A 26143-nucleotide genomic window follows, 5' to 3' on the forward strand; every position below is an offset into this window, starting at 1 on the left:
ATGCCTGGCATTTGTGGATTATGAAAAGGCATTTGACTCCATACAGCATAAGGCAATGTTTCGGGCACTGGAAAGACAAGGCATACATACCCCATACATTGATTTTGAAGAAAATATATGAGAACGCTACCTCCTTTATTAAACTAGACAACGACAGTTGCAAATTTAAAATTGAGAAAGGAGTTCGACAAGGAAACACCAATATCTCCGAAGTTGTTTATTGCTGCCCTTGAGGAAGCTTTCAGAAGATTTGACTGGTCGCAGAAAGGAGTCAATATAAATGGAGAGTATCTAAACCATTTACGATTTGCAGATGACATCGTGGTCATAAGCCATGATCCTCAAGAATTACAGGAAAATCTTAATCAGTTATGCAGAGTTAGTAAGGATTTTGGACTAACGATGAATATGGCTAAAACAAAAGTAATGATGAACAAGTATACCACAGAAAGGGACATAATGATTGAAGGAGCAGTAATTGAAAAGGTGGAGTCATATACTTATCTGGGACAAGTCATCAGGTGTAATAATAAATGGCTGGAAGTCAAGAGAAGAATAAATTTTGGATGGATAGCATTCAGAAAATATAGTCACATACTGAGGAGCAGTATCCCAATTTGTCTGAAATGTAAAATAATGAGCCAATGTATACTATCCACCATGACTTATGGAAGTGAAACTTGCGCACTCACCAAATGAATGGAAGAGGAGCTGAGAACTACACAGCGAAGAAGGGAACGAATTATACTGGGAATCAGACTGTTAGATAAGAAGAGAAACTCATGGGTTAGGCAGCAAACTCAAGTAATGGACATTCTGATCAAAACTAAAGAACTAAAATGGTCTTGGGCAGGATACATAGCTCGAAGACATGATGATGGATGGACTAAGAAAATAAAAGAATGGTACCCAAGAGGAGCTAGAAGAAAACCTGGAAGACAACGACGGAGATGGACAGATGAAATTCACGAGTTTGTGGTTAGTAAATGGTTGGCCATTGCACAAAACAGAAGGAACTGAAAAGTTGCTGGAAGAGGCCTTCATCCTGCAGTGGATTGAAAATGGATGATGATGATGATGAACAGGTTACACGAGAAAAAAAAAAAAAAAAAAAGAGGACGTGGCATCATGATCTTGATGACTGAAATGGGAAAGGGGGTTGTTTGCCGTTGCTAAACGGGGAGGCCATTGCACAAAACAGAAGGAACTGAAAAGTTGCTGGAAGAGGCCTTCATCCTGCAGTGGATTGAAAATGGATGATGATGATGATGAACAGGTTACAGGAGGAAAAAAAAAAAAAAAAAAAAAAGAGGACGTGGCATCATGATCTTGGTGACTGAAATGGGAAAGGGGGTTGTTTGCCGTTGCTAAACGGGGAGGTCCGGGAGACGGACCTTCACGATATTGACATTTTCTGCAGAGCTAAATCAGAATGCAATTTCACGGTAAGAAACTCGTAGAGTTGCTGACAGCCTCACGAGATTTGGACAACTGAAAAAGCTACAAAAATAACTAAATGCATACGAACTCTATGATGTGTGGTCAGGAGTATATGTATTATTGCGTGGATCAGAGCTGTTGATTCTGCTGGTGTGCAAACGTTCATAATAATAACTGGAAAAAATCTACTCTTCCATAACTGATTGATTCATTACTTGGCATATCAGTAAACTGCGCGAAGTATCGATTTCGTCGGTAGTGGGTTACTTTACTCTGTAACATCACAAGAAGCGGAGGAAGGGGGATGGGGGTAAGGACAATTTCATATAAGATCGCAAAACTATGTACGAATTGAAACATTGAAAAAATCAAACTCCAAGGAGAATAAATTCTCCTTGGAGTTTGATTTTTTGGACAAATCCAAGGAGAATAAATTCTCCTTGGACAAAGCTTGCCGGCGTGTTGCTTACTGGTCTGGGTTTGGGGTCGATTACAAATCTAGCGCATGTGCTTTTTAGATGCGATTGTAACAGATTTGCGCATGTAAAGTGATCGAATCAACTTGATATCCATTTCTAATATTATACATGCTGTAACGCTTAATTGCGTAGCGATTTTTTCCGAATAAAATATATTATGCGATTACCGAGACAGTCCTTACATGGTCCGAAAGTTGAAATTGTGCCAAAGATGCACGTGTTGGCAGTATATCTTCCATATGCATGTAAACAGTAATTTGTGTATGTAATGATATATATCAATAAGTAGCATAAATAAAAACAATGTCATATCTTTTCGTTTATTGAAGCAAAAAAACGCAAATACTTTCCAGTAACTCTAAGTAAAAGATCATCTAGTAATGTGAAGGATAATATTGTCTACAAAATGGCTAAATGACAAGCAGTAATATAGTTAGGGAAGGATTTAGTCTGATGATGAGTATCAGTAAGATACACGAAACGTCGTCTTAATGTATTATGTAGGCAAACAGCTTAATAAACTATATTATTAATTTCACGTGATATGCGAGTAGTATTAATATAATAATAACCTTAATGGACATGCAGTAAGTTTTTAAATTAAAGGTGTATGCAACGAGGGCTGTTATATATACAAATTGTTTCAAAAATGATGGTCAATAATTTAAAGGTGAAAAGTACAAACTATAAAATAAGCAAAAAAGTCCCAGTGAACATCGGGCTGCAAATAAACCGTTTTCGAGATAATACACATTTTCTATTAAGATCCGCCACTGACTATGGGAGCACTAGTTTAACAAAAAGATGTGAATCCTTTGCTAAGGGTAGTTTTATTAAACATAAGATAATACATTTAATTTTTGGTTTCAACACCACAGGATTTTACATATGTTACAGGATGTTCTTTCAAACACTGAAACCTTCCGTCGGATCAACGATCGCCAGTATGGATTCCCTCAGTGTCGATTCACTGGTGATATTCTAGCTTATGTTACCCATTTATGGACAAATTCAATGGAAACGTTCGGCGAAACAAGCAGTTGCTCTTGACAACCCAAAGGTTTTCGATCGTTTTTGGCATAAAGGTCTTCTAAACAAGCTTCCATCTTTTGGTTTGTCAGCTGTTTTTTTGTAATTTGTTATCCAGTTTTCTTTCTGATCACTCACTGAGGGTGATGGTAGATGGCTGTTGTTGTTGTTATTTGGTTTTTAGAGCATTAGCAACTAAGGCCATATTGCTCCGGGAATATGCAGTGGTCATTCCCTGACTTTTCCCCATCCTCCGTATTTGGTGGTGACGGGCTCGAACCCCGGTCTAATCAAGAAGCGTGTACTACTCACTGCTGCTCCTTCCCACCTGGCTACGGAGGCGCCTATGGTAGACGGCTCTCTGTCTTCTAACTTCTCCATTAATGCCGGTGTCCCCCAAGGTTCAGTTCTTTCCCCCACTCTTTTCCTCTTGTATATTAATGACCTTCTTCCATTGACTGCAAATCCTATCCATAGTTTTGCCGATGATAGCACATTGCATTCCACTTTCCATTTTGAGAAACTTTGCCCTGCTCAATCAGCTTCAACTTCTCGAAAATCTGCTACCAATTCCTTAAATGCCGATCTTCAGGTAATTCTCCAGTGGGGCAAAGACAACTTGGTTGATTTCAATCCTTCTAAAACTCAGTCTTGTCTTATATCTAGAAAAAAGGATTCTTATACCTATCTTTGGTTACACTCCGATTTCTAGGCAAGTTGATATATCTCTTTTGGGAATTACCCTGACTTCTAATTTCTCTTGGCACAAGCACATTCCAAATATTGCTTCCTCTGTATCTAAAAAACTTGGTTTTCTCTTTCGTTCTCGGCGTTACTTTTCTTCCAAACAGCTGTTCACCCTGTGCAAATCGCAAATACCATGGAATATTGTTCCCACATCTGGGGCGGTACCCTCCAAACCTCGCTCAGGCTTCTAGATTCCATTCAGAAGAGGGCAGTTAGGTTAATTAATGACCCCTCTCTAACAGTCTCTCTCCACTCGCTGTCTCATAGACGTACTGTTTCTGCTGCATGCTCTTTCAAAACAGTCCGAACACGCGCCGCCAACATCCATTTACTGTCCAACTTCAAACTCACAGAACCAACTTCTCATCTTCCTCGTTTATTCATTCAACTGCTGTTTTCTGGAACAATCTTCCTTCATATGCATTTCTTGAAAATTACAGTCTACGGAAGTTCTAGTCTAATATCAACAAATATCTTCTCTCGTCTTCTCAACCTCCAACCCAAGCACGGTACTAAGTACTATGGGTTTTAATACCTCTCGTGTTTGGGGTTTTCATTAAAAAAAAACGCCTTTCCTCAACGTCAGGTGTTATGCTTCTGGGCCTATCTTCTTGTACTCCATGTGCGAAGCGCCCATGTTCTCTAAGGCGTTGATGTTCCCTGATGAATTTTCTCTAAGGCATTGATGTACTCCTGTTCTCTAAGGCATTGATGTACCCTCTTCCTTCGGCGGGGAAATGCTTCTTGGTACAGACGTGCAGTCTCGAGTGCCCTGCCATTGGCTTTACCATACATGAAGTGCATGTCCGCATACACTTCGTTCCTGTAATCTGTTTCCATATTGACTATCCTTTGACAAGTACTAGTATGCCTGCTACGTCTCAGAGCATTGAGAGAAGGGAAAGGGAGAGAATGAGCATAACCTAACCTAAACAAACAAGTCAGTGGTGCATCCCAACTCTGGGATCTCTGTATAGTTCACCTTGTCATTGGTGGATCCCAACTAGATATGTGCAATATCTCGAAACGATTCACTTAAGGACCCATGTTTACTAGGCTTTTTTTGCATATTGTAGTCTGTACAGTTCACCTTTAAATTATTGACCATCACTTTTGAAACACTGTATATAATTTTTTTTTATGCTTTGGCTCTAGATGATTTTTCATTTGTAAACAAGCGACCAACGTCCGTGAGGGGTAATAGACCCCGGTTTCATCACAATTACAGGCGTTCTCTTCTTTATAGTACTCATGGTTGTCAGACCAAACACTGCGTAGCCAGTGCTCCGCTACCTCCTTGTCGTGACTTTGTATTTTACCTTGTAGTATTTTGTTGAATCGGATCATTTGGCGCTGACACCATCGATGAATCCATTGTCGATTGAAGGTTCCTTGCACATTCAGTTTCTCTGTTAAAAGCTTCTGCTTTTTTGAGGAGTTACCGGGAAATTTGTGTAATAAGAGCTCGTGCTTGGATGTATCAACGAAATAGGGCTTCGTCGACATCTCTACTTGATTCTCTTTGTGATTTATTGTTCGGATTAGCATTTTCTATAAACTGATCCATGATTGCCTGATTTGTTTTGATCCCCACACTTGCGATTATGATATTCCATGCTTCTTTGCCATTTCATTTTGCCACAGCTCTGGGCAAGTCCTAGATAACAGCAGCTTGTTCTCTAAGAGTTAAGTTCTTCCGTTTTTGTGACCACTGGGTAAAAATAAATTGTTTAAAATGTTTTAACTTATGCGTTTGGTGTCTTTGATTTAAAAAAAAAAAGTGCAAATAACTAGGCTACACGCAGCTGTTTACAACACAAGGAACGACTTTTTTTACATGTACTGAAGTAACTTTTAGGAACATGGATACATTGTATATTACGTTGTATTTATATGTGTGTGAAACATCTTCAAGAACCAACAAACTGAAAAACAATTGGTTAATGTAGAATTAAAAACAGAAATTAAAGACATTATCGACCTGTAGGATTAGCTAGTACGTTCGTAAACATGTGCATAGACTTGAAAACGTAGCATGAATGTTTTGGATGTGATCGCTGGATAAGTGAAGAGTAATGAAAAATATATTATTAGAAAAAAAATAGCTACTTAATTAACCGTTACAAAAGGTGTTAGAAAATGCGAAATTCGACCCAGCTTGGGTATGTGAATAAGTGTTATGCATTTAATCGGACAAATTTGTAATAGAAACATAAGAAACAGTTTGGGATTTCTACTTTTTATGCAGTATGCGTTATGCAGTTAAATGTTATCGTCTGTATTACACAACCTTACTAAATGAAGTCAGGAAATTGAGGGAAAAAACGTTTCTTTTACTTATTTTAGGCAGCCAAGAAAATCAATACCTTTCGCACTCTGACTTGCAAAGTGAAAATTATCCATTAACGTGAAGGAATCTGCTTTGGTGCGAAAAAATAACTTTCCTGTGCCCTTTTCTGAATGTCCGCCACGTAGCCTTTACGAGCTACGGTTCGTAGAAAACTCATATCTTGTATTATCATGGGTGGTGCTGTTGCTTCCAAGCCTTTAATCACACCAAGCAGCAAAGGATAACGACTAAGATTCTGTCAAAGCAGGTGTTGAATGGATGGGGGCCAAGTAAAATGAAATAAAACTTTATGCGACTTTTTTTTTTCTTTTTTGTAAAAGAAATATATATATATATATATATATATATATATATATAATTCATTTATTTTCTCTTCAAACCAGATCATAATGCATTTTTGAATATTTGTGTGTGTGTGTTTTTTTTTTTTTTTTTATAAAGGCAGCGAAATACACTATTATCCAAAGTATTGGGACCCCAAGATATGTTCGTTGACAAGGTAACATATGATAAAAAATATATGAAAGCAAGGATTCTGCCTTGATGGTTGACAGAATTCCATCATTCTATTATATCAAACAAAGCTAGTTATAATGTAGCGATGGGTGTGCTAATTCTTCAGACTAATTTTAAAGTTGCGATTCGATACTTTATACTTTTTAAAGATCTGATTTCATTTAAGCTGTACGTTTAAAGATCAGTGAGATGGCATACTTAGATATCTAAGGTGCAAAATTTTAACAAATAATAATAGGGTGCATTGCATTACATTAGTGTTAGAGATAGTGGAGTGTAATTTGGAAAATTTTAAATTAAAACAAGGAGAACCATAAGTATCTGTGAAACATAACTAAAACATTTAATTTCAAAATTCAGTTACCCTTAGAGTACTTACCAATGGCCAAGTAATCTTTACAGTAATAAATGTGACCCAGCATTACCCACGTTAGGCTCAGGAACCGAATTCCATGCAGTGTCCTCAGGGAGATGGTTGAAGACGATGTGCTTAAGATACGTTTTGCGTTAGAATAGGCGGAGAATACTTCACACAACTGTCTAACAGTACCTGCAAACAAAAACGACATCCTTATCTTAATGTAAACCTAGCTACCACCTTGATGTCCAGTTGTGAGACGATAGTCTCAGACTGAATGAATGAATAAATAAATTAATTCATTAATTAACATCCGTAAAAAAGCAATGGCTTATATCTCAGCATTAGAGAAAACAAGTTTCACTATTTTATATTGACAAGGCAGAGCATTGTCCTGTCAATATAAAATTTGTCGTGTGTTATAACGACAGATTTTGAATTGATAGGTATTCACAACGTCTCAAATGTTCAATACAATGCCTCTTTCAGTTTGTGCCTGTGTTATGTCTCCATGTATTAGAATCAATATACAGGGGCGGATTTAACGGCAGGCGCACCGGGCGCGCGCCCTGGTTCCCGACTTCTGAAGGGCCCACGCAAAACCCCAACAAATTAGTTGAGCATATTAGTTCAAAACTTTGTGATTATTATTATGCTATTATTAATTATATTATACATATATTATATTCAAATTTTATTGGAAATAAAACATTAATAGTACATAATATTTTTTATTTATTTAAAAAAATGGTTAACATGTATTTTTATTTTCCCTGTCTCTCTCTTTTTTTTTAAGGGCCCCAATATTTTCTTCTGCGCCCGGGGCCTCAACCGACCTTAATCCGCTCCTGCCAATATAGCTGTCCCGCCATCCTAAAAGTATTCGTCATCAAACAGACGTTTCCATATCATCCTGGCCCTGTGTATTGATTGGAACTACAAACTTCACGGGCATTAGGTCCCTCATTTTATCCCTTGCTTGCTTTTCAAAACGACCGTGACTTAAGCTGGCAATAAATTTCATACTTCACTCCGCCGCCTCTCAACAAATGCTCAATCTACTGCAATATACAGATGCTGATTTTTAGAGGTTTGCGTTAGAGTTCCCAGGAAGAGTATCCTTTAGAAACTCCCACTAACTCCGTTGCCCATACCAGCCATCCTATGATTAACGTTTCCATCTGCTCAAATTTAATCGTTCGAAATCATTGGTTAAAGCAAATTTAAAAACCATATAAATTGTATATCTGTACAACTTTTTACACTTCCTTTTACTGTGTGCTGTCTCTAATGTCCAGGCGAAATAATTTAACGTACGAAATAACTTAATACGCGCTCGTGTCATTTGACACGAGTGCGTATTAAGTACTCCAGCCGGAAATTTTGACTATGTTGATGGCTGGAACATAAAGGAGAGCTGATGTAAAGTCATGTGGTTCATCGAGTCCCGATTCATGCCTTTGCAGCACCAATGGAAGAATGCACATACTTCGTATGGAAGAAACCACACTAGGCACTGGAGCCATCCATTCTGTACTGACAGAGGTGCCGGAGGATGTTTAGTGTGGGCATGTTTTCTTAGCATATACCCGTTGTTACCTGACCCACAAGAGGGTACCGCGAATGGCAGAGCATATCTTAACATCGCTGTGGATCAGGTATACCCGGCAGTATTACATACATGCTTGCCATTATGGACAGGAGTACTTTAAAGGTGAAAATTAAATCATGTACCTTGCCTAACGTGTGAAAGAGTGGTTTGAGGAACACTAGAAAGATTTCAAGCATCTAGCCTGATCGGCCCAATCACGTACGTCAGTCGTATTGTTCATTTGTGGGATTAACTGAAAAGGCCTGTCCTGTCAGCGCAGTCCTCTGCAATGTCTGCCTAGAAATTTAAGACAGATTAATTACATGATTGGTCTAATATTCATCCTGCCTAGGAATTCCTTCATTCATTTTGTTATCGCCAGAATCGACGTATTTTCATTTGCTTTTAAGTATCCAAAAAGCAAAATTTCTAAGAGCCAGATCTGCTGGGGGGAGGGGGATGTTTGAACGTTTCCGAATCAAGTTTTTCTCTGTTCTCAATAGTTATAGGGACACGTAAGTTTGCAATAAAACTCCTTCACTCAGGATGCCAAGTCTTTTCTTTTTTTTTTTTAATTTTGGCCAACTTTTCTTTCATTTGCGGTAATTTTTGGACTCGCAAGAAGTAATATATTATGCAGAGTAATTTAACGTGTACACATACTCGTACTGTGCATATTACTGATTTTATACATTAGTGTTACGCGGAAAATTTCGGTTTGAAAAAAAGGTGCCGAGCCACCCCTCCCCCCCCAAAAAAAGTTGAAAGGCACTGACGTACAGTATAACGTTATAATGTATCCTGTGTCTGTAAAATATATAGATTACATAATTGTAGACTTGAATTTTTAATTTTAGAATACGTTTAGAAACAAAGGGTTGTATTATTTCTAAACCTTCATTTGGTATTTGTTTTTTTCTGTCCATAATTTTAATATTCCGGCGCCTCGGCTTTAAAAAGGTTTAAGACAACTGATCCAAACTTCTTGTGTTAGTAATGAGGGTGGTACATAAGCATTCCGAAAACAATTATTTAAATTATTAATGGAGCTTGGAATTTCTGTTTTCTTAAATATTTGTGTTGACAGCTTTGATGCAAGGAAGCCTGTACCTCACAAAAAAAAAAAATAAATAATAATAATAAATAAATACCCATTTCTTAATAATTTACCCAAACCTTTAAATGCCGAATTCGGTAACACCAGTCCTCGCTGGTAGTACAGTGGATGTAGTCGCCATCCTATCACACTGGAATGCCCTAGTTTGAATCTCGTCAATGACATGAGGAATGTTATTGGAGCTTTTTTTTTTTTTCTCTCCCCACAGCGTGGCAGAGTTAGCCGGTCTCAAGCGAAGGTTGCATAGTTTTTTCTTCCAGAAACTCGGATTTTTCTGTCCAATAAACACAAATCTACGAAAAAATATATGAAATTTACACTCACTAGTTGCTTTGGCACACGCATACACACACTCCAACACAATGTAGAAGTCAATTTAACTCAAAAGAAAGAATAACATCCTTGTTCTTTAAAAGGGACAAGTAAACTATTTAGTTTACTTGTCCCTTTTAAAGCCTCGTATAAATCAATTAGGTTCTATGTAATAGAGACTGATATTTACAGAACTGTAGTCTTTCTTGGTAAGGACATCTTGTGCACCGAACTCTATTGTTTCTCTTCTCTGCATGGCGCATCCGTGGGCAGGAGCGGCAGTGCGTAGCACACGCTTCTTGATTAGACCGGGGTTCGAGCCCGTGACCACCAAATACGGAGGATGCGGAAAGATCAGGGAATGACCACCGCATATCCCCGGAGCAATATGGCCTTAGTTGCTAATGCTCGTAATAACAACAACCCTCTCTTCTCTGCATCCTTTCTAACAAGTCTATGTCCTTCCTAAAGTGCGCTTTCGAAACCTGTATGCATTAATCCAGATGTGTCCTAATCATTGCTGTATACGATGGGACAACCATCTCTTTTCTTCCTGCTGGCAAAGGTTCCTATATATCATTGACAATGTTATACCAAGATCAGCGATGCAAGAGTGAAAGGAAAAGTAGGATGCTAATAAGCCGCCCTTATACAAACTGAGGTTGTAACATAATCATCAAGTTGCAATAGACGAGGAAGTATGGATGGACAGAAATTGCGGCTAATAGCTTTGGCTACAGACCAGAGGGCTCGGCTACTCATTTAACAAGAAGCAAGTTTTCTACAACTGTTTTGCTGATTTTTTTTTTACAACTGTTTTGCAAGTTTTATTATGTGCAGAAAATTAAGATGGAGATTTTGATAAAAGCCGATTCAATACATTACATTGTGTTCTTATCCTGAACGGCCTTAGCATTTATTGGAAATCCAGAACGAGATTTTGGGGTGGAATAATGTATGATAGAGCAGTGATAAAATACAATAGATCGCATTATACTCGTACTTGAGATGATTTATGCTTTGTTTAAAATCAATATTCTTACCTTAATCCTGGTTATGTCCTTTTAATAATCCTTACAAACCTTATGCTTTCTAATGCAAATTTTGTTAGAATTATAAAAGATATTTTATAATTCTGAAACTCTGACTTGTGTGCTATGATTCTTTAATTTTCGCATTGATAACACAGTACAACGATGCTTTTTATATAAATATGATGAAGTTATTGTATTTTTTTAGCACTTATTAATTCATGTAGTCTCTCTATCTTGTGAATTCCTCTGACCTTATGTGGTCTTCCCGAAGTGTAAACAGAAAATTTATTAATTTTTTTTATTATTTTTCTGTAGCACCCTCAGTTTTCAAGATATTACATATTTTCATCTACTTCGAGTTTGGTCTGTGTTCATATTAGTTGAGTGTGATTGAAAAGTTCTTTTCTTGATCTCACTAGGTAGTGAGTTTCTACATGATTCTATTCCTTCTGCATGTAGGAGAATGTATAAAGCAAACCGCCCAGACAGGTCAGTCAGTCGCAGTTAAAAGTGTGTGAGTTAACGTTGTTACAATATTAGTAAAGTTGTGCTGTTTTTGTAGTTTTTGATGTCACTTGCAGTTGAACTCATTTTTAAGTCTCACTGACAGTCTGTAATGCCCCTATTAAAGGAAGGCTGAAAATTAGGTGATCTGGACAAGACGTAGATAAGGCGTGAGCTCTTCAGTATGCTACATAAGTCATACTTCGCATCACAGAACCTGATTAAAAAATATAGGTATCACTTCATTCATCTTTCCCATATTGTGGAGCATTCTGAGCTTTTCCTGTAGATTCACGTGCTTCAAGTTGAATTACACTGAGTGGCAGAAATCATGGGATACTTACCTAGTAACGGGTAAGCCCAGATAAGGGGAATCACACGGCGAGTCATTGAGTCCACTAGTTTACAAAAGCATTCCACAGGTATTTTCATCCATGCTTGCTGCACCGCTGCCCATAATACCGTCGCATTCCTGGGTGGATGCTGAAGGTGCTTGGTTCCACCGAGCTAGAGTGGTAAAAATGATAGGAAAATTAGGCGCTATACAACGGACAATGCCCCTGGCTACCGATAGGGTATACAGGACAGTATCCACTGCTGCCTTCCAGGTCAACCTGGACACTGACCCTAAGGCAGAGAAACCACGCTGCTATAATGAGATGATAAACATCTGGCAGACAAGATGGGACACTTCCACGAAGGGAGCAGATACAAGGAGGTTCCTGCCGGATGTGACTTTCCCTTCCTCTAAGTCAGCGCAGAAGTGGCTCTCTCTCAAACTCTTGAGACATCATTCCTAGTCACTGGGCATGGCTAATTGAACGAGAAGCTCTTCCAACTCGGCCTAATACCCATAGATGTTTGCTACTGCGGCGCCAAGGAAAATTGGTTCCACCTTTTTTTTCGATTGCGTTCTCTACGAGAACCTGAATCAAGACCTAGCTAATATCATCCCTGTCACTGAAAACTAACTGGACATTTTGCTACAGACACCAGAGAACCTGGCTGGCTTCTAGAACTTCTCGACGCAAGTATTCACGCATAGGAAAACCTCCTACATTAACACAGGCTACGAATGGGGATCCCCAGACAGCAGCTTAAAATTTTATTATTTTTAATTTAATTTAATTTATTTATTTACATATTTTTCTTTTTCTCATTTTCTTTTCGCACTCTGCACTACATACTTTTTTTTTTATTACACCACGGGATTTCTCTCTTTTTTTTTTTTTCCACTCCGGAATGGGTCCCCAGAGGAATCTGGCCCACCTTTTGGCAACACTAGGTGGGCCAGAGTCTCTCTTGAGACGGTGCGTGTTTTCTTAGGACTGCCCACCTTCTCATGGTGTGGACGGGTGCCCAGAATCATCTGTCCAGCTGGCTGATGCTTCTGGGTAGCCAAGCGGCCAGAACACACACAAACCTAAACTACTCGCATTTCTGACCCTCGTACAGTGGTTCTGTTCTTCACAGAGATACGAGGCGAAGTTGAACAGACGTTCTAGGAGCCGCCCTAGAAGGCTCGAACCTTTATGGTCATCGTGCCCTGTTGGTGCACGATGACCATGAAGGGATGCAGATGGTCTGCAAGGATGAACACGTAACCTGGACCGTTCAGAGATGCGTTTAGACGTACCAGAGATCCCAACATGTGCCAGTTGAACACGCCCGAGACCATTACCTACCGTACACCTACCTGAAGAGTTCCTTGTTGACATGACGGCTGCATAGCTTCGTGCGGTTTCCGCCATATGCGCATCCTCCCGTCCGCTCGAAATAACTGGAAACGAGAATCATCGGACAAAAAGACCCATCTCCAATCATCTAAGGTCTAGTGCCGATGTTCTTTCTGCCAGTTATGGCGGCGTAGAGTCATGTGTCGTGGTGTTAGCAATGAGACTGTGGTGGGTCGACGGCTCCCGTAACCTATTGCGCTAATGATCGCCTGTTGGTCTTGGTGAAGACGTTTCAGGCACCAACCTCGTTGAAGTTGGCCGTGATTTGTGCCACTGTCGCTCTTCGGTTAGCTGAAACAATGCGAGACAGAGATCGACGGCCATGATCATCCACCATCTTTCTCCTCCCACAGCGCTGTCCACGATGAGATGTTATTCCGGAAATGGCGCATTCCCAATACACTCTTGATGCTGTCGAAACGGGGATAGTGCAGTTTCTTACCTACACTGTGCTGCCACTTTATTAGGTACACCCCTGCTGTGCACACAAATGGTTTGTCCCACAACGTTCAAGTCACATGACCACAATTGTGGATATAAATGCAGCAGAACAACCTTTCTAGTATCAGTTAAGCGTACAACCGTAGCAAGGATGGGGAAAAGGAACGATCTAACGGACTTCGAATGTGGCATGGTAGTAGGTGCAAGACGTGCGGGACAAAGCATCTTTGAAAGGGCAGTTCTCCTGAACTTTTCACGCACCACAGTTTCAAGGGTGTATCGAGAATGGGGCAACGAACAGAAAACATCGCCTCAACGGCACTCCTCTGGAAGAAAATTGTTTGTTGATGAGAGAGGTCAGAGGAGGATGGCTAGAATTGTGCAAGCAAATAGACGGGCCACAATGTCGCACATCACGTCAGAATACAACCTCGGTGTGCAGCAAAAATATCGCAACGGACCACTAGTCGCACTTTGTCGCGAATGGGCTACAACAGCCGACGGCCACATCGCGTACGTTTGTTATCAATGAAGAACAAGAGAGCACGCCTCCTGTGGGCACAGCAACACCAGTACTGGACTATTGAGTATTGGAAAACAGTTGCTTAGTCTGACGAGTCGAAGTTCATGGTGCATCATGTTGATGGAAGGCTCAGAATTTGGCGAAAACAACATGAATCCATGGACCCGTCATGTCTGACGACTACTGTGCAAGGTGGTCACCCGGTGCAGTGTTATGGTGTGGTGAATGTTTTCCCCACACCATAACACTGCTCTCACTATGGAATGGTTCATAGATTCACGTCTGAATGCCACATCGTACCTAAACATCTTTGCTGACCAAGTGCATCCGTTCATGCTGACAGTTTATCCTCAGTCAGATGGTTACTTCCAGCAGGATAATGACCCGGTGCACAAAGCCCGAATCACTATGGAATGGTTCCAGGAACATGACTGACTTTTCTTTGCTGCAGTGGCCCGCTCAGTCCACGAAGCTCAATCCTATTGTACATTTTTGTGATGAGTTTGAAAGGGCTGTTCGTTGCCGGCCCACACCTCCGTCGAATTTCAAGAAACTGCGTGGCGTGCTCATGTCTGCATGGTACTCCATTCCTGCACAACGTTTTCAGTATCTTGTTCAATCCATGCCTAGACGAATTCAGGATGTTTTGAAGACTAAAGGCGACTCAACACGCTACTAGGCAGGTGTACCTAATAAAGTGGCAGCACAGTGTATATACCTGCCAAGCGGTGGGTTCGTCCACTGGCTAGAGGTGTGAAAGCGTCGCGTTGCCCATGAACCAGGTATCCCATGAATTATGTCCTTTCAGTGTACTATCCAAAGTTTATTTGAAGCGTTGCTGTTTTAATATACGTATTTACACTTGAGTTATTGTTTTTATAGAGTTTAATCGCATCAGGAAATAAGACCATATTGCGCCGTATATAATGGCTGTAAATTGTCTGTGTTCTATGGTCGATTTGTCGTTTTCTTGACGGAAAACCCGAGTTTCCGGGAGAAAAAATCCGTGTTGCCCTCGTCAGAGACTGATTAACTCAGCGACGTGGTGAAAAAGGCCCATAAAAATTCCTCACGTCATTGACGGGACTAGAACTTAGGTCTTTTACTACTCACGAGGGCTAAGCCCTCACAACACTCGCAATTTACAGACAATAAATACACACAGAGCAATATGGCCTTAGTAAATGATGCTCCTAAAACACAACAACGACGAGGGCTTACGCTTTGAGCTCGGAAGTGCGCTGGCTGATTTGATTTTTGTAAATAATCTTAGTGCCGTGCTTGTTCGCTTTTAGTTGTTTTCCGTTTGTTAAAAATATTTATGTATAATTATTATGTACACAGTAGTTTTCAGTTGTGGTACTACACGTTTTTATAAATTATCATGTCAAGTGAAGTTTGTGTGTATTCAATTTTTTACATGGTCATTCGTGTGGAATTTATTTTTGTTGGAGCATCAAAAATGTGATTTAGTGTCCGGAAACTGGTAAAAGTAATAAATTATCTGGTTATACTTCAGAGAGACCAGATAAGGTTAGACCAATTAACAAGATACAGCTAATACAAGAAAAAAATTGTATTTAGTAGTCATGCAGGCTTGAACCGCTGTCACTAAAGTGCGTGTAAATCTTACATACTCTCGCGTTGATATCTCAGCTACGGAATATAAAAGTGCTCCTCCCCTACTCTGTTACGTAACTTTTAGATTCAGTTTACTTGTTTACGTGGGCATAACTTTTGGCTCACTCTCTACGTTCATCACTAGGTCAAAATCACTTTCTGATTATTTTTGGGTTAGCGCAGCGGGACAGTATGTCGTGTCTGTTGGCAGGTAGAAATACTTGAGTAGGTAGGTCCCTACACCTTTGCCTACTATAATTCCGTTTTAAAAACGTTTCAATAAGTTTCTTGTATCATTGACAGAATTAAAACCTGATCTTTCAGAAACACGGTTAAAGATGAATGATAAACGCGAGGTCACAAAAAACAATTTCTTAAGAGTTGAAAATGAACGCCTAGGAACAGTTATTCAAAATTAAAAAGGTACAGAGCATTATTATTAACAATTCAAAGAAGTAATAATCTTTACTTCTCAGGAACAGTTTTGGCGAAATATTCTCCTCGAGAATTCTAGTTGTAAAACATAATTCAAATATAATTACGGTGACTATCAATCAGCTATAGAAAAAATTGGTCACGAATTTAAATTTGATCAAGGTTGAACGCTTATACTGGATGATTCAAAATTCGCACAACCCGAATATCAGTAATTAAAATTCATTAATTCTTTTACTATCATATTATGTAATTAAAACAACTATGATAATAATTGTAAACATTCACCATCTTTGATGATTCAAATGTTGGAATCAAGAATAAACTAGTTAGATTTTCTGGGAGGAGTAAGGAACTACCCTCTCCCGGGCGGGGGTAGCTCCCGTAGGAGAACCTTGAAAGTTCAATACCCCAAAACGGGGCATTGAAATTTCAAGAAACGCGAAATGTAGTGGTCTGTAACTTTATGTGTGTTCTACGGTCGATTTTAGGTCTGTGAGGGGAAACCGGAGTACCCCGGAGAAAACCTCACTCCACGGCCTGAGATCGACTAACTCAGCACCGAGTGGAAGAAGGCAGGAAAACTTCCTGAATACCTTCTGCTGGATTCGAACCCAGGCCCTTCCACTCGGCGAACAAGCACGTTACAACTGTGCTACCGTGGACCGTGTGAACACCGAGCGAAAGTCAAGTTATATGCTTTACAGTTTCCTCGTAATAGTGGATTCGTTATAGGTAAGCTAATGAATCATTCAAAGTTTAAGATTTCGAAACTCAAATATGTTCATTCTTTTACTTTAAGATTATATAATTATAAAAAAGTTATAATAAACACTGAAAATGTCAAACTTCTTGAATATATGCACGGAATCTTTTTCATCATATTCGATGATATCTTTTGTATGCTTTTTTTTTTTTTTTAGTGTGTCAAAAACTCCAGTGTTCACGAAAACGGGTTAATAATCATAAAATTGTTGATTTGTTTGGTTCTAGTGAACCTTGATATTTGCTCGAAATTCCGCTTTGATGTTCGCATTTTTATTTATGCGATTTTGGATGAGTTTAAGTGTAACTTTACACCCACTGCTCTGCTTGCGGAGATTAACAGTGTTGCCAAAGATGTGCTTTTGTACGAACGTATGATTATCAGAATGAGACAAACAGATTGTTCATGAATGTCCTTAGTACTTTTATAGTAAATTGTTGCACTATCACAGATTTCTGCAAAATTGCACACCGGACTTCAAATACCCCATACGGGTTCAGCTGAAATATTTTCTTACATATTTCGGAGAGAGAGATAATAATCCTAAAACTGATTATGATAAGTAACTGGGGGGGGGAACAAGCTAAAAAAATGTCATCATACCTTTTGTTGGTTAAGGGATGTATTCCCAATATGTCCTTGTTTAAAAATCGGAAAAGTGGACGAATTGTTAATGCGAAACATTTTCTATAATACAAAAATATTTGTGCCATTACTTTATTTTCGGAATGGTATTAGTAGTGACAAATGATGCAGGAAAGCAAGCTTACACTCATGAGCTAAAATATTATGACTACCTGCCTAAATTTATTAGGCCACCTTTCGCTGTGATAAGCGCTTGCACCCGGCGTGGCATAACTCCACGAGAACACAGGTGTTCTCAGCTATCCTGGACCAACTGGACAGAAGAACGTTGCGAAGTTCGGCAACGGAGCAAGGCACTGGCTTGGTCTGGCGAACGCTCCGTTCTACCGCATCCCACAAAATGTTCGATGGGGTTGATGTTGGAGGAATTTGGCGGCTAGGGGAGCACACAAAATGCTTGGCCATGATCCTAGAACCATTCCTGCACAATGCGCGCCTTGTGATACGTTGTCTTGTTTAAAGCGTCCAGTGCCATCTCGATACATGGTCCGAAACAATGAGGAGATAGGATCTGGATGTGTTCAGTGATGGCCATGATACCATCGCCTCCGGCCAATTGTGCAGTCTGATTGCACAGTTGGATGATATTCAAGTATTGTTATTAAAGAAAGCTATTGACTACATTTCAGAACAGCCTAGCAAGATAAAATTCCTGTATGAAAGTTTTAACTGCAAAACTCTGAAAACTTAAACAGTGAAAGATTTAAATAATATTAAATGAAATATTTATAATTCCAAGAGAAAATTTCATTACTTTTTACTAGTTTTTCTCTCCAAGGAACATTTAATGGTTTTATCATCAACTCCGAGAGCTACTTGTTTAGAAAATTTTATATATATGAAGTGACTATTACTAATATAAAGTAACACTAAGAATGCAATACTATAATATAATATAAAATAACACAATACTATAATATAAAATAATACTAATACTTACTGGTACTAATACTAACACTAGGTGGCAGATGATGACTCTCATCAACCGGTGAAATACCACCACTTTGCTTATTGGAAGCTTGAAGTCGTGAAACCCGTTCAGTCTCTACAGCAAAGTTTCCGGCATCCCTCTCAATCCCATGCACAGTGCTACTAGTACTAAGACTAATAATACAACACAATAATAATATGTACCAATACTAACACTAGGTGGTAGATGACTCTCATCAATCGGTGCAATATCATCACTTTGCTTATTGAAGACTGGAAGAGGTGAAACCCATGTTTAGTCACCAGAGCCAAGTTTCCGGCATCTCCTCGAACTCTTGCATGGTACTAAGTATTATAGGTTTTGATACCTTTTGTATTTGGAGTTTTCATAATATGCATATATTTAATTTAAATATCAAAGCTATACTGACATATGGGTTAGTGCAATTTGCACCATTTTTATGCGTGTAGGTATAAATTTGCACTAATCCGTATGTCAATAAACTTCTCAGTCTAGGCAAAAATATCCTTTAATCAAAGCTATAGTTACTACTTTATTCAATTGGATGAATTATTACACAACTACAAGATTTCAAAAATTAGTTGCAGCTTACCTTTCTCCGTTCGGGACCTGTCGTGAAGCTGTTTCTTGTCAAATAAAAATTTAATAATCAGAGGGACCACGTCCAGAGTTGTTCCTGTTACAACCAACATGATAATGAAGAGGATGGCGGAACTGAAAAAAAAAAAATAAATAAACGGAACTGGGCATCTATTTACACGAATTCTTGTCATTCAAACATTGGGCAACTTTTACTTGAAACCTTCATTATTAGTGGTGTGTAGGCATTTTTTTTTTTTTTTTGAATTATATCCAATAGATAATTTAAGGACTGAAAATGATTGTGGTTCAATTTTAGAAAGCATTTTAACGTATTATCATGAACACAATGTGTACTGGTAACCAAGCATGTAATATTTTAATGGTATTTGGAATAGTGTGTTTGAATCTGAATTCCATCCAATCCATTTTGTGAGAAGCAATATTATAATGCGGTAAAAAATATGGTATTGCAATGGAAATTTCAGGTTATAATATTGCAGTGGAGATTTCAAGTTAACGGTTATGAAATCCAATGGACAGTTGTTGGGTAAACTACAATCATACAGTGGTCCATTCTTTATCTTGCGTTAATATAATCGAAAGGGCACCCCCATCTAGCTGGAAACGTGTATACATCCATTTATTTTATTATTCTTTTACACCTGTTGAGAATTGGACCATCCCTTTAGTTTTAATAACTTTGTGCCATTCGATTAATCCGGCTTAATGTATGAAATATATAAGTGCATTATTATCATGAATAATTTTTAAGAATTATCAGAATTACAGAATCAATGCGGGTGCCACAGCCTCTGCACCCCGGAACACTTTTTTTTTTGCAGTAGCCTTTAATTCTTGTCGGTGAATCGAGTTTTAATCCAAGAGCGAAATTGGACACTGGAAAATTGTATCGAAAAAATTGTACTTCCCTAAACTTGTCTAACGTTTTTATTAAATTTATGAAAAAGTGCTGGTTGAAAATAAAATTATAACGGCTATTTTTGTTATATGGATTTTTGCAAATCAGCTATTTGGAAAGAGTGTTCACACTTCTAAAATAGTTGATAGTTCACCTGATACATGACAAATTATTACGCCTGTACAAATGTAACACATTTATACAGACGTAATAATTTGTAATACAAGAAGCAGTTGTATTTACTTTATAAATAATTATATAAAGAAATTAAAAGAAAGGTAAACTGTTTTCAATCACCACTTTACTGCAGCAATGGAGCTGAGCTTGATGCAGTGAAGGTAAAAATTAGTCACCTCCTTTGCATGTGGTTCTTCCATCACAAAATCACTTCTATCATCTCCCAGCCTGTCAAGTCTTATATATGGTCTGTTTTGGATTAATAGCTAGTTAAATACTTACATTTTTAATACTTATAATTCATTACTAACTGTTTTCTATTTCTGTTGTTTAAGAATTGAGCGTTTGTATTTTTTGACTCACCTTGAATGTTAACCTCCCCATCCTTTTTCCATTAGTTTAAGTAGTGCTTGTTCCTAACTTCCGCGATTGGTAAGTGGTACTCGCAGTCAAAAAAAGTTGGTTTCCCTCAAGAAATTTCCCGGTTGTTGTTGTTTGGTTTTTAGGAGCATTAGCAACTAAGGCCATATTGCTCCGGGGATATGCGGTGGTCATTCCCTGACCTTTCCGCATCCTCCGTATTTGGTGGTCACGGGCTCGAACCCCGGTCTAATCAAGAAGCGTGTGCTACGCACTGCTGCTCCTGCCCACCTGGCTATGGAGGCGCCAAATTTCCCAGAACTCCCTTTTAACTATCAATCCGCTCCTGACCCGATTTAATGTGCCGAAAATTTTAAATTATCACCGCAGGAGGTCCAAACACTTCTGAAACAATCTTTCGAGAAGTAGCACTGAAATTCTTAAGAGTGGAAGACTACCTCCATTCCATCGGCCTGGAAATAAATGAGAATAAATCCGCACAGATTATATTCACGAAGAGGAAAATAAGGAATGGCGTCTTGGTTATCATTAATGATTTCCAGATTAAGCAAGAGCTTACTGAATTTTGTGCACTTGCGCTTATTATCCAATATGTCCAAAGATGTATCATTCCCACTGTGATACACACTTCAGTGACCTGGTCCTCTCAGACTTGAAATGCCACCTTGGTTTGAAATACTTGTTTCTACGGTGTCTGATCGGGTTGCACGCATCTATTCGCAAGGTCAGGATCAGAAATGTACTCGAGTCGACACCACGGTAGGGAAATATCACATTTTAAAAAGTAACATCACAACCCTGATGCAGGTCATGACACATCCGCTGAACGCCCCAGATATCAACAGTATCATCGGAAAATGGATATTCTAATCATTTCGAAAACTCATACACAATGCAAGTTGTGAATTGTGAAGTTTTTATTTTTTCGTTATGTGAACTACTAGTGTTGTTTTATATAAGGAACCACTGTATAAGGATTTTGTTAGACCACACTTGGAATATTGTGTTCAAGTATGGAGACTGCACCTAAAAAAAAAAAAAAAATACATCGAGCTTCTTGAAAGGGTCCATAGGCGGGTAACTCGCCTGGTGAGATCAGCAGATGGGCGTCCATATGAGGAAAGACTTCGAATATGTGGGTTGCGCAGCCTGGAAACTAGGCACCTTAGAGGAGACTTGATTGAGATGTTTAAGGCTGTGAGGAACAAAAGTAAAATGGATGGGGACGAAATTTTCACGGTTATAAATGATTCTAGAACTAGGGGCCATAAATTCAAGTTACAGGGGGGAGACGTTTAGACTGGATGGCAGGAAGTTTCATTTCAGCCAGCGAGTTATAAATTACTGGAATAAGTTACTTATACGGGTGGTTGAGGCTGACAGTTTGGAGAAATTCAAAGGTCAGCTGGATGGTTGCCTATGGAAGGAGGGAAATACATAGGTTGTCTGTTTCCTTGTTTTTATTATTTATTTATTTTATTTTACTCTTTTCTTTTTGGCTGGTGCAGCATAAGCCTTAGGCTTCCTTGCACCATATGGCCATTAGTAATACTAAATAATGCAGCATTAACTGTTTTTGTTTGTATTATCCATTTTGTTTGTTTCTATCCTAATGTAAAACTCGCTAGCAAGTTTGCTGTCCTGAAGCGAGATGATGATCTGAAACTGAAAAAATAATTTATTTATTTATTATCTATAAATTTGTGGTCTCACATGATATTTGAAAGGCATTTTCGTTTCCTTGCCCCCACTTGCGAAGAGTGATTTGTAGTACGCCCCAAATAGTACACCAGTGGGAGCTGTATGAATCCAGGAATTTCCTGAAATTTCTGTGGACGTAAAAGGCCGAATTAGTAAAGGTTTCGCTACTACTATAAAATGTTGATCATAACTTGATCCACGTTTTCTTCTGTGTGAACTCATATCGTTAATATTCAAAAATTACTGAGCGAATACAGTAGTTGTGACTGTTGTTACTTAGCATTTTCAGAAACATGGAAAGAAAAATCTGGCGTTTAAGCGAAGACAGACAATAAAGCAATTTGCAGAGTTTGTTTAAATCTGTCTTGTTATCTAGAACATTTGGTCTAAAAGAAAAATGTTGAATCCCACTATTTTTTTTTTTTTAATATTTTACTTTCAAAATTGGCAAGAACAGTTCAGAATTGGTTGAACGAGAGTGGAGTTATCGATATTATTCCAAACCACATATGAATGCTATATTGAAATTCCTTGCTGAAACAGAATCCCAACTTTTCCAGTGCTAGAAGCCCAAAATTGACGAGTTAATCCGTGAAGTATATTTCACACCGTAATCACCATTGTACAGTACTTAGAAACGAGCTTACAGAAATAGAAACTTGCTCGATTTTCACTGTTTATTTTATATTTTGCAGAGCAGAAATAATTGCTATGTGTAACTTTCAGTAATTGCTTTTATTTTTAAGGTCGGTTTGTCTGTTTAAAGGAAAAAAAAGTTCTGTTTATACTCTGGCACGATAATAGTTTTTTTTAATAATGATCAGAAACATCTCTGATCAATGTCCAGCAATAGCCTACTGGGCTTCCGTAGTAACGTTTCTCCATGGTAGCAGTATTTCGATGAAAATGTTCAATAGTGTGCAAGGTTAGCTGAGAAAAAGTCTGAATGGATTTATCGGAAGTATTTTTAGAAACACATTGCAGTCTGGATTTTGTAAGATTATAATGAATTCTCGATCAAGATTTTGTAAGCTGTTTGCTCTGTTATTGTCCAAAACATTTTCATAACTTTCTTGAAGGATTTCTAGGTTTTCAGTTCCGAAACATTTAACATTCAAAATGTTCATCTTTCCGTTAACCTTGACCTGCGGATCGACGAATACATATACCTAAGATTTTTTTGTTCAAACATAATACAGCCAAAGACTGTAGTTTAAATACAATTATACATAAAATCATAAGTAAGGCATGTGTTATGCATTTTTACATGTCCAACATGTCATTGCGCATGTACAAGCTCTTTCAGTTCAAATGTGCTCAAATAAGATGATGTCACATTTACATTTTATTTTCAGGTTAATTAATAAATATAGCAAGTGAAATATGAACACAGGTGAGTAAAATGGTGATTCGTCTTGGCATGGACTCAGCGAGTTGTCGAAAGCGTTTCATAGGGATGCTGGTCCATGTTAACTGAGTTGCTTCTCACAGTTGTTGCAAATTGAAGGGTCTGGTGACTCGGGGAAGCCAATGTATGGGCCGAATTCACTCTGTTTCTGGAACCAGTTCTATACAAGTTTGGCCTTGTGGCATGGCGATATCTTGTTGGAAGAACCAATTCGCAGATGGATACATTGCAGCCGGAAACAATTTCAAGGTAACTTGTGGTATGAAGGGGTACAAATGTACACCACGAAAACATTTCCCCCTCCATTACACTTCTGCCACCAGCCTTTAGTCATTAAGCGATGCGCCTGGTCGGAAACAATTTCAAGGTAACTTATGGCATCCAGATGTTGCCCCAGTGGTATCAAGGGGTACAAATATACACTACGAAAACATTGGCGCGGCCGTAGCCAGGTGGGCAGGAGCAGCAGTGCGTAGCACGCGCTTCTTGATTAGACCGGGGTTCGAGCCCGTGACCACCAAATACGGAGGATGCGGAAAGGTCAGGGAATGACCAACGCATAGCCCCGGAGCAATATGGTCTTAGTGCTAATGCTCCTATAAACCAAACAACAACGAAAACATTCCCTCCCCCCGCACCATTATAATTCTACCACCAGCTTGCGCCGACCGGGCCAGCCAGGTGGGTAAAGTGCCTGCCTGGCAAACCAAAAGTCGCGGGTTCGAATCCCGCCTTGGGCTTGGATCAGAGTAAAATGCAAAAACTTTGGGAGATGCATTATGGCCACAGAAGCTGATGCACTAACAAAAAAAAAAAACCCACCAGCCTGCATTGTCGATTTGTTTTCACCATATTCTAATCCTCCCATCAGCATGAAATAACAGGAACTGGGATACGTCAGATTAGGAAACGATTTTTCCAGTTCTCCACTGTGCAGTGTTGGTGTTCGTGAACCCACTGTAACCATTACTTGTTTTTTTTCCCCTAGGAATAGAAATTTTGCTCCGATACCCCATCCGTGACAAGATACAAGTTGTGTGTTCTGAAATGCCTCTTCGGTTACCGCTGTTGTACTTTGGTATCAGACTGTATGATTTCCAGAGTTTCGATGAGAAGAATTAAACATTATGAACGACCTGTTCCGTGTTGGAGTTCTTTGACTAAACTGAGGAAAGAGGTACAGTTTGCTAGATGACAATTTCAATGGTTTCGTAGGCTAAGAATGCCGGAAGAGGTTTTTTGGTATAAAAGTAATTATAGTGACTTTGGAAGCAATATAATCTGCTAATAGTTAAACGTAAAAACAAAGCGTGACAAGATTTTGTACAGAATGGCAAAATGCATGGAGTTCTGTGTATGAGATTGTCATGGATAAGACGAAAGTAGAGCAAGTAGGACATACAATAATTGATCAAAGAGACGAAACTATTGGTTGGCATAATACAATAGAAAAGATCTTGAAGAATTGTTTTTTCAGAAGATTCTGAAGAATTAGAAAATGATTATCAGCGGAAAGGAAGGATAGGGAGTGATAAGTGTATCGTGGGTGAAATGGACATAGAGTTTAGGCATGAAGAATTGGATGATGCAATCAAGGCTATGAAAGTTAATAAAACTCTTGGAATCGACATAATTGAATTGGATGAAAAGGTTTTGAGGTTGGATTTTAATGAATGTCTGAAAGACGGTCGATTTCCTGATATTTGAAAACGTGCTGTTCTGAAGATTTTGAAGAAAAATGCTGGTCAAGTTGCATATGGTACTGGTTCATACAGACCAATTATAGGAAAATTATATGAGCGGTTAGTAATTAAAAGACTGAAGGAAAGGTACCAAGACAAAGGATTAGTGTCTGAAATAAAATATGGTTTTGTGCCTGGAAGATCAACGGAAGGTGCCCTCTGTAAGTTAATTCAGGCAGTAGATGAAGCTAATTATTCTTATGTTGTGTGATTGTTTATGGATTTCAATTGAGCTTTTGATACTTTATGATGGCCTAGGATTTTGTGGCAGTTACGAATAATGCAGAATTCTATGAATAAATGCAAGTTGTAAAGGATTACTTTTCGAACAGAAGAGGTGTAGTTCGGAGGTTTGTACAGATCGAGAGGGTTGTGCAAAATCAGTTTCGGTCCTAGTTTTTATAATATTGTGGTGGATGAGTTGTTGTGGATCTTGTTTAATCCTAACGAAAGCTATCGCATATGCCGATGATTTAGTGCTATCGGTGAAAGCAGATTCCAGGTATCAGCTATAAACAAAGTCAGAAAGTATCCTCAATGTTGTTCAGGAGTGGACACGAAAAAATAAGTTTGAAATCTCGATATTAGTTCATATGTATGTTATTCAAATGTAGGCTGAGTGAAAGAAGACACTTTAT

General features: G+C 38.7%; 1 protein-coding gene across 1 annotated transcript in view; it reads right to left on the reverse strand.

Annotated features, from left to right (window-relative positions):
• Positions 1–26143, reverse strand: part of LOC150087358 (nose resistant to fluoxetine protein 6-like) — a 98691-nt gene that overhangs the window by 56275 nt on the left and 16273 nt on the right. The window contains exons 5-6 of the mRNA XM_090372454.1: positions 19188–19309; positions 6941–7111 (exon numbers count right to left, since the gene is read on the reverse strand). Of these exons, the coding sequence (XP_090228580.1) occupies positions 6941–7111; positions 19188–19309 (293 nt within the window). The remainder of the gene's footprint in view (positions 1–6940; positions 7112–19187; positions 19310–26143) is intronic.

This window comes from Mastigoproctus giganteus, chromosome 4 (assembly GCF_048544385.1).
Source record: "Mastigoproctus giganteus isolate SK-2022 chromosome 4, ASM4854438v1, whole genome shotgun sequence".
Lineage (NCBI taxonomy): Eukaryota > Metazoa > Arthropoda > Arachnida > Uropygi > Thelyphonidae > Mastigoproctus > Mastigoproctus giganteus.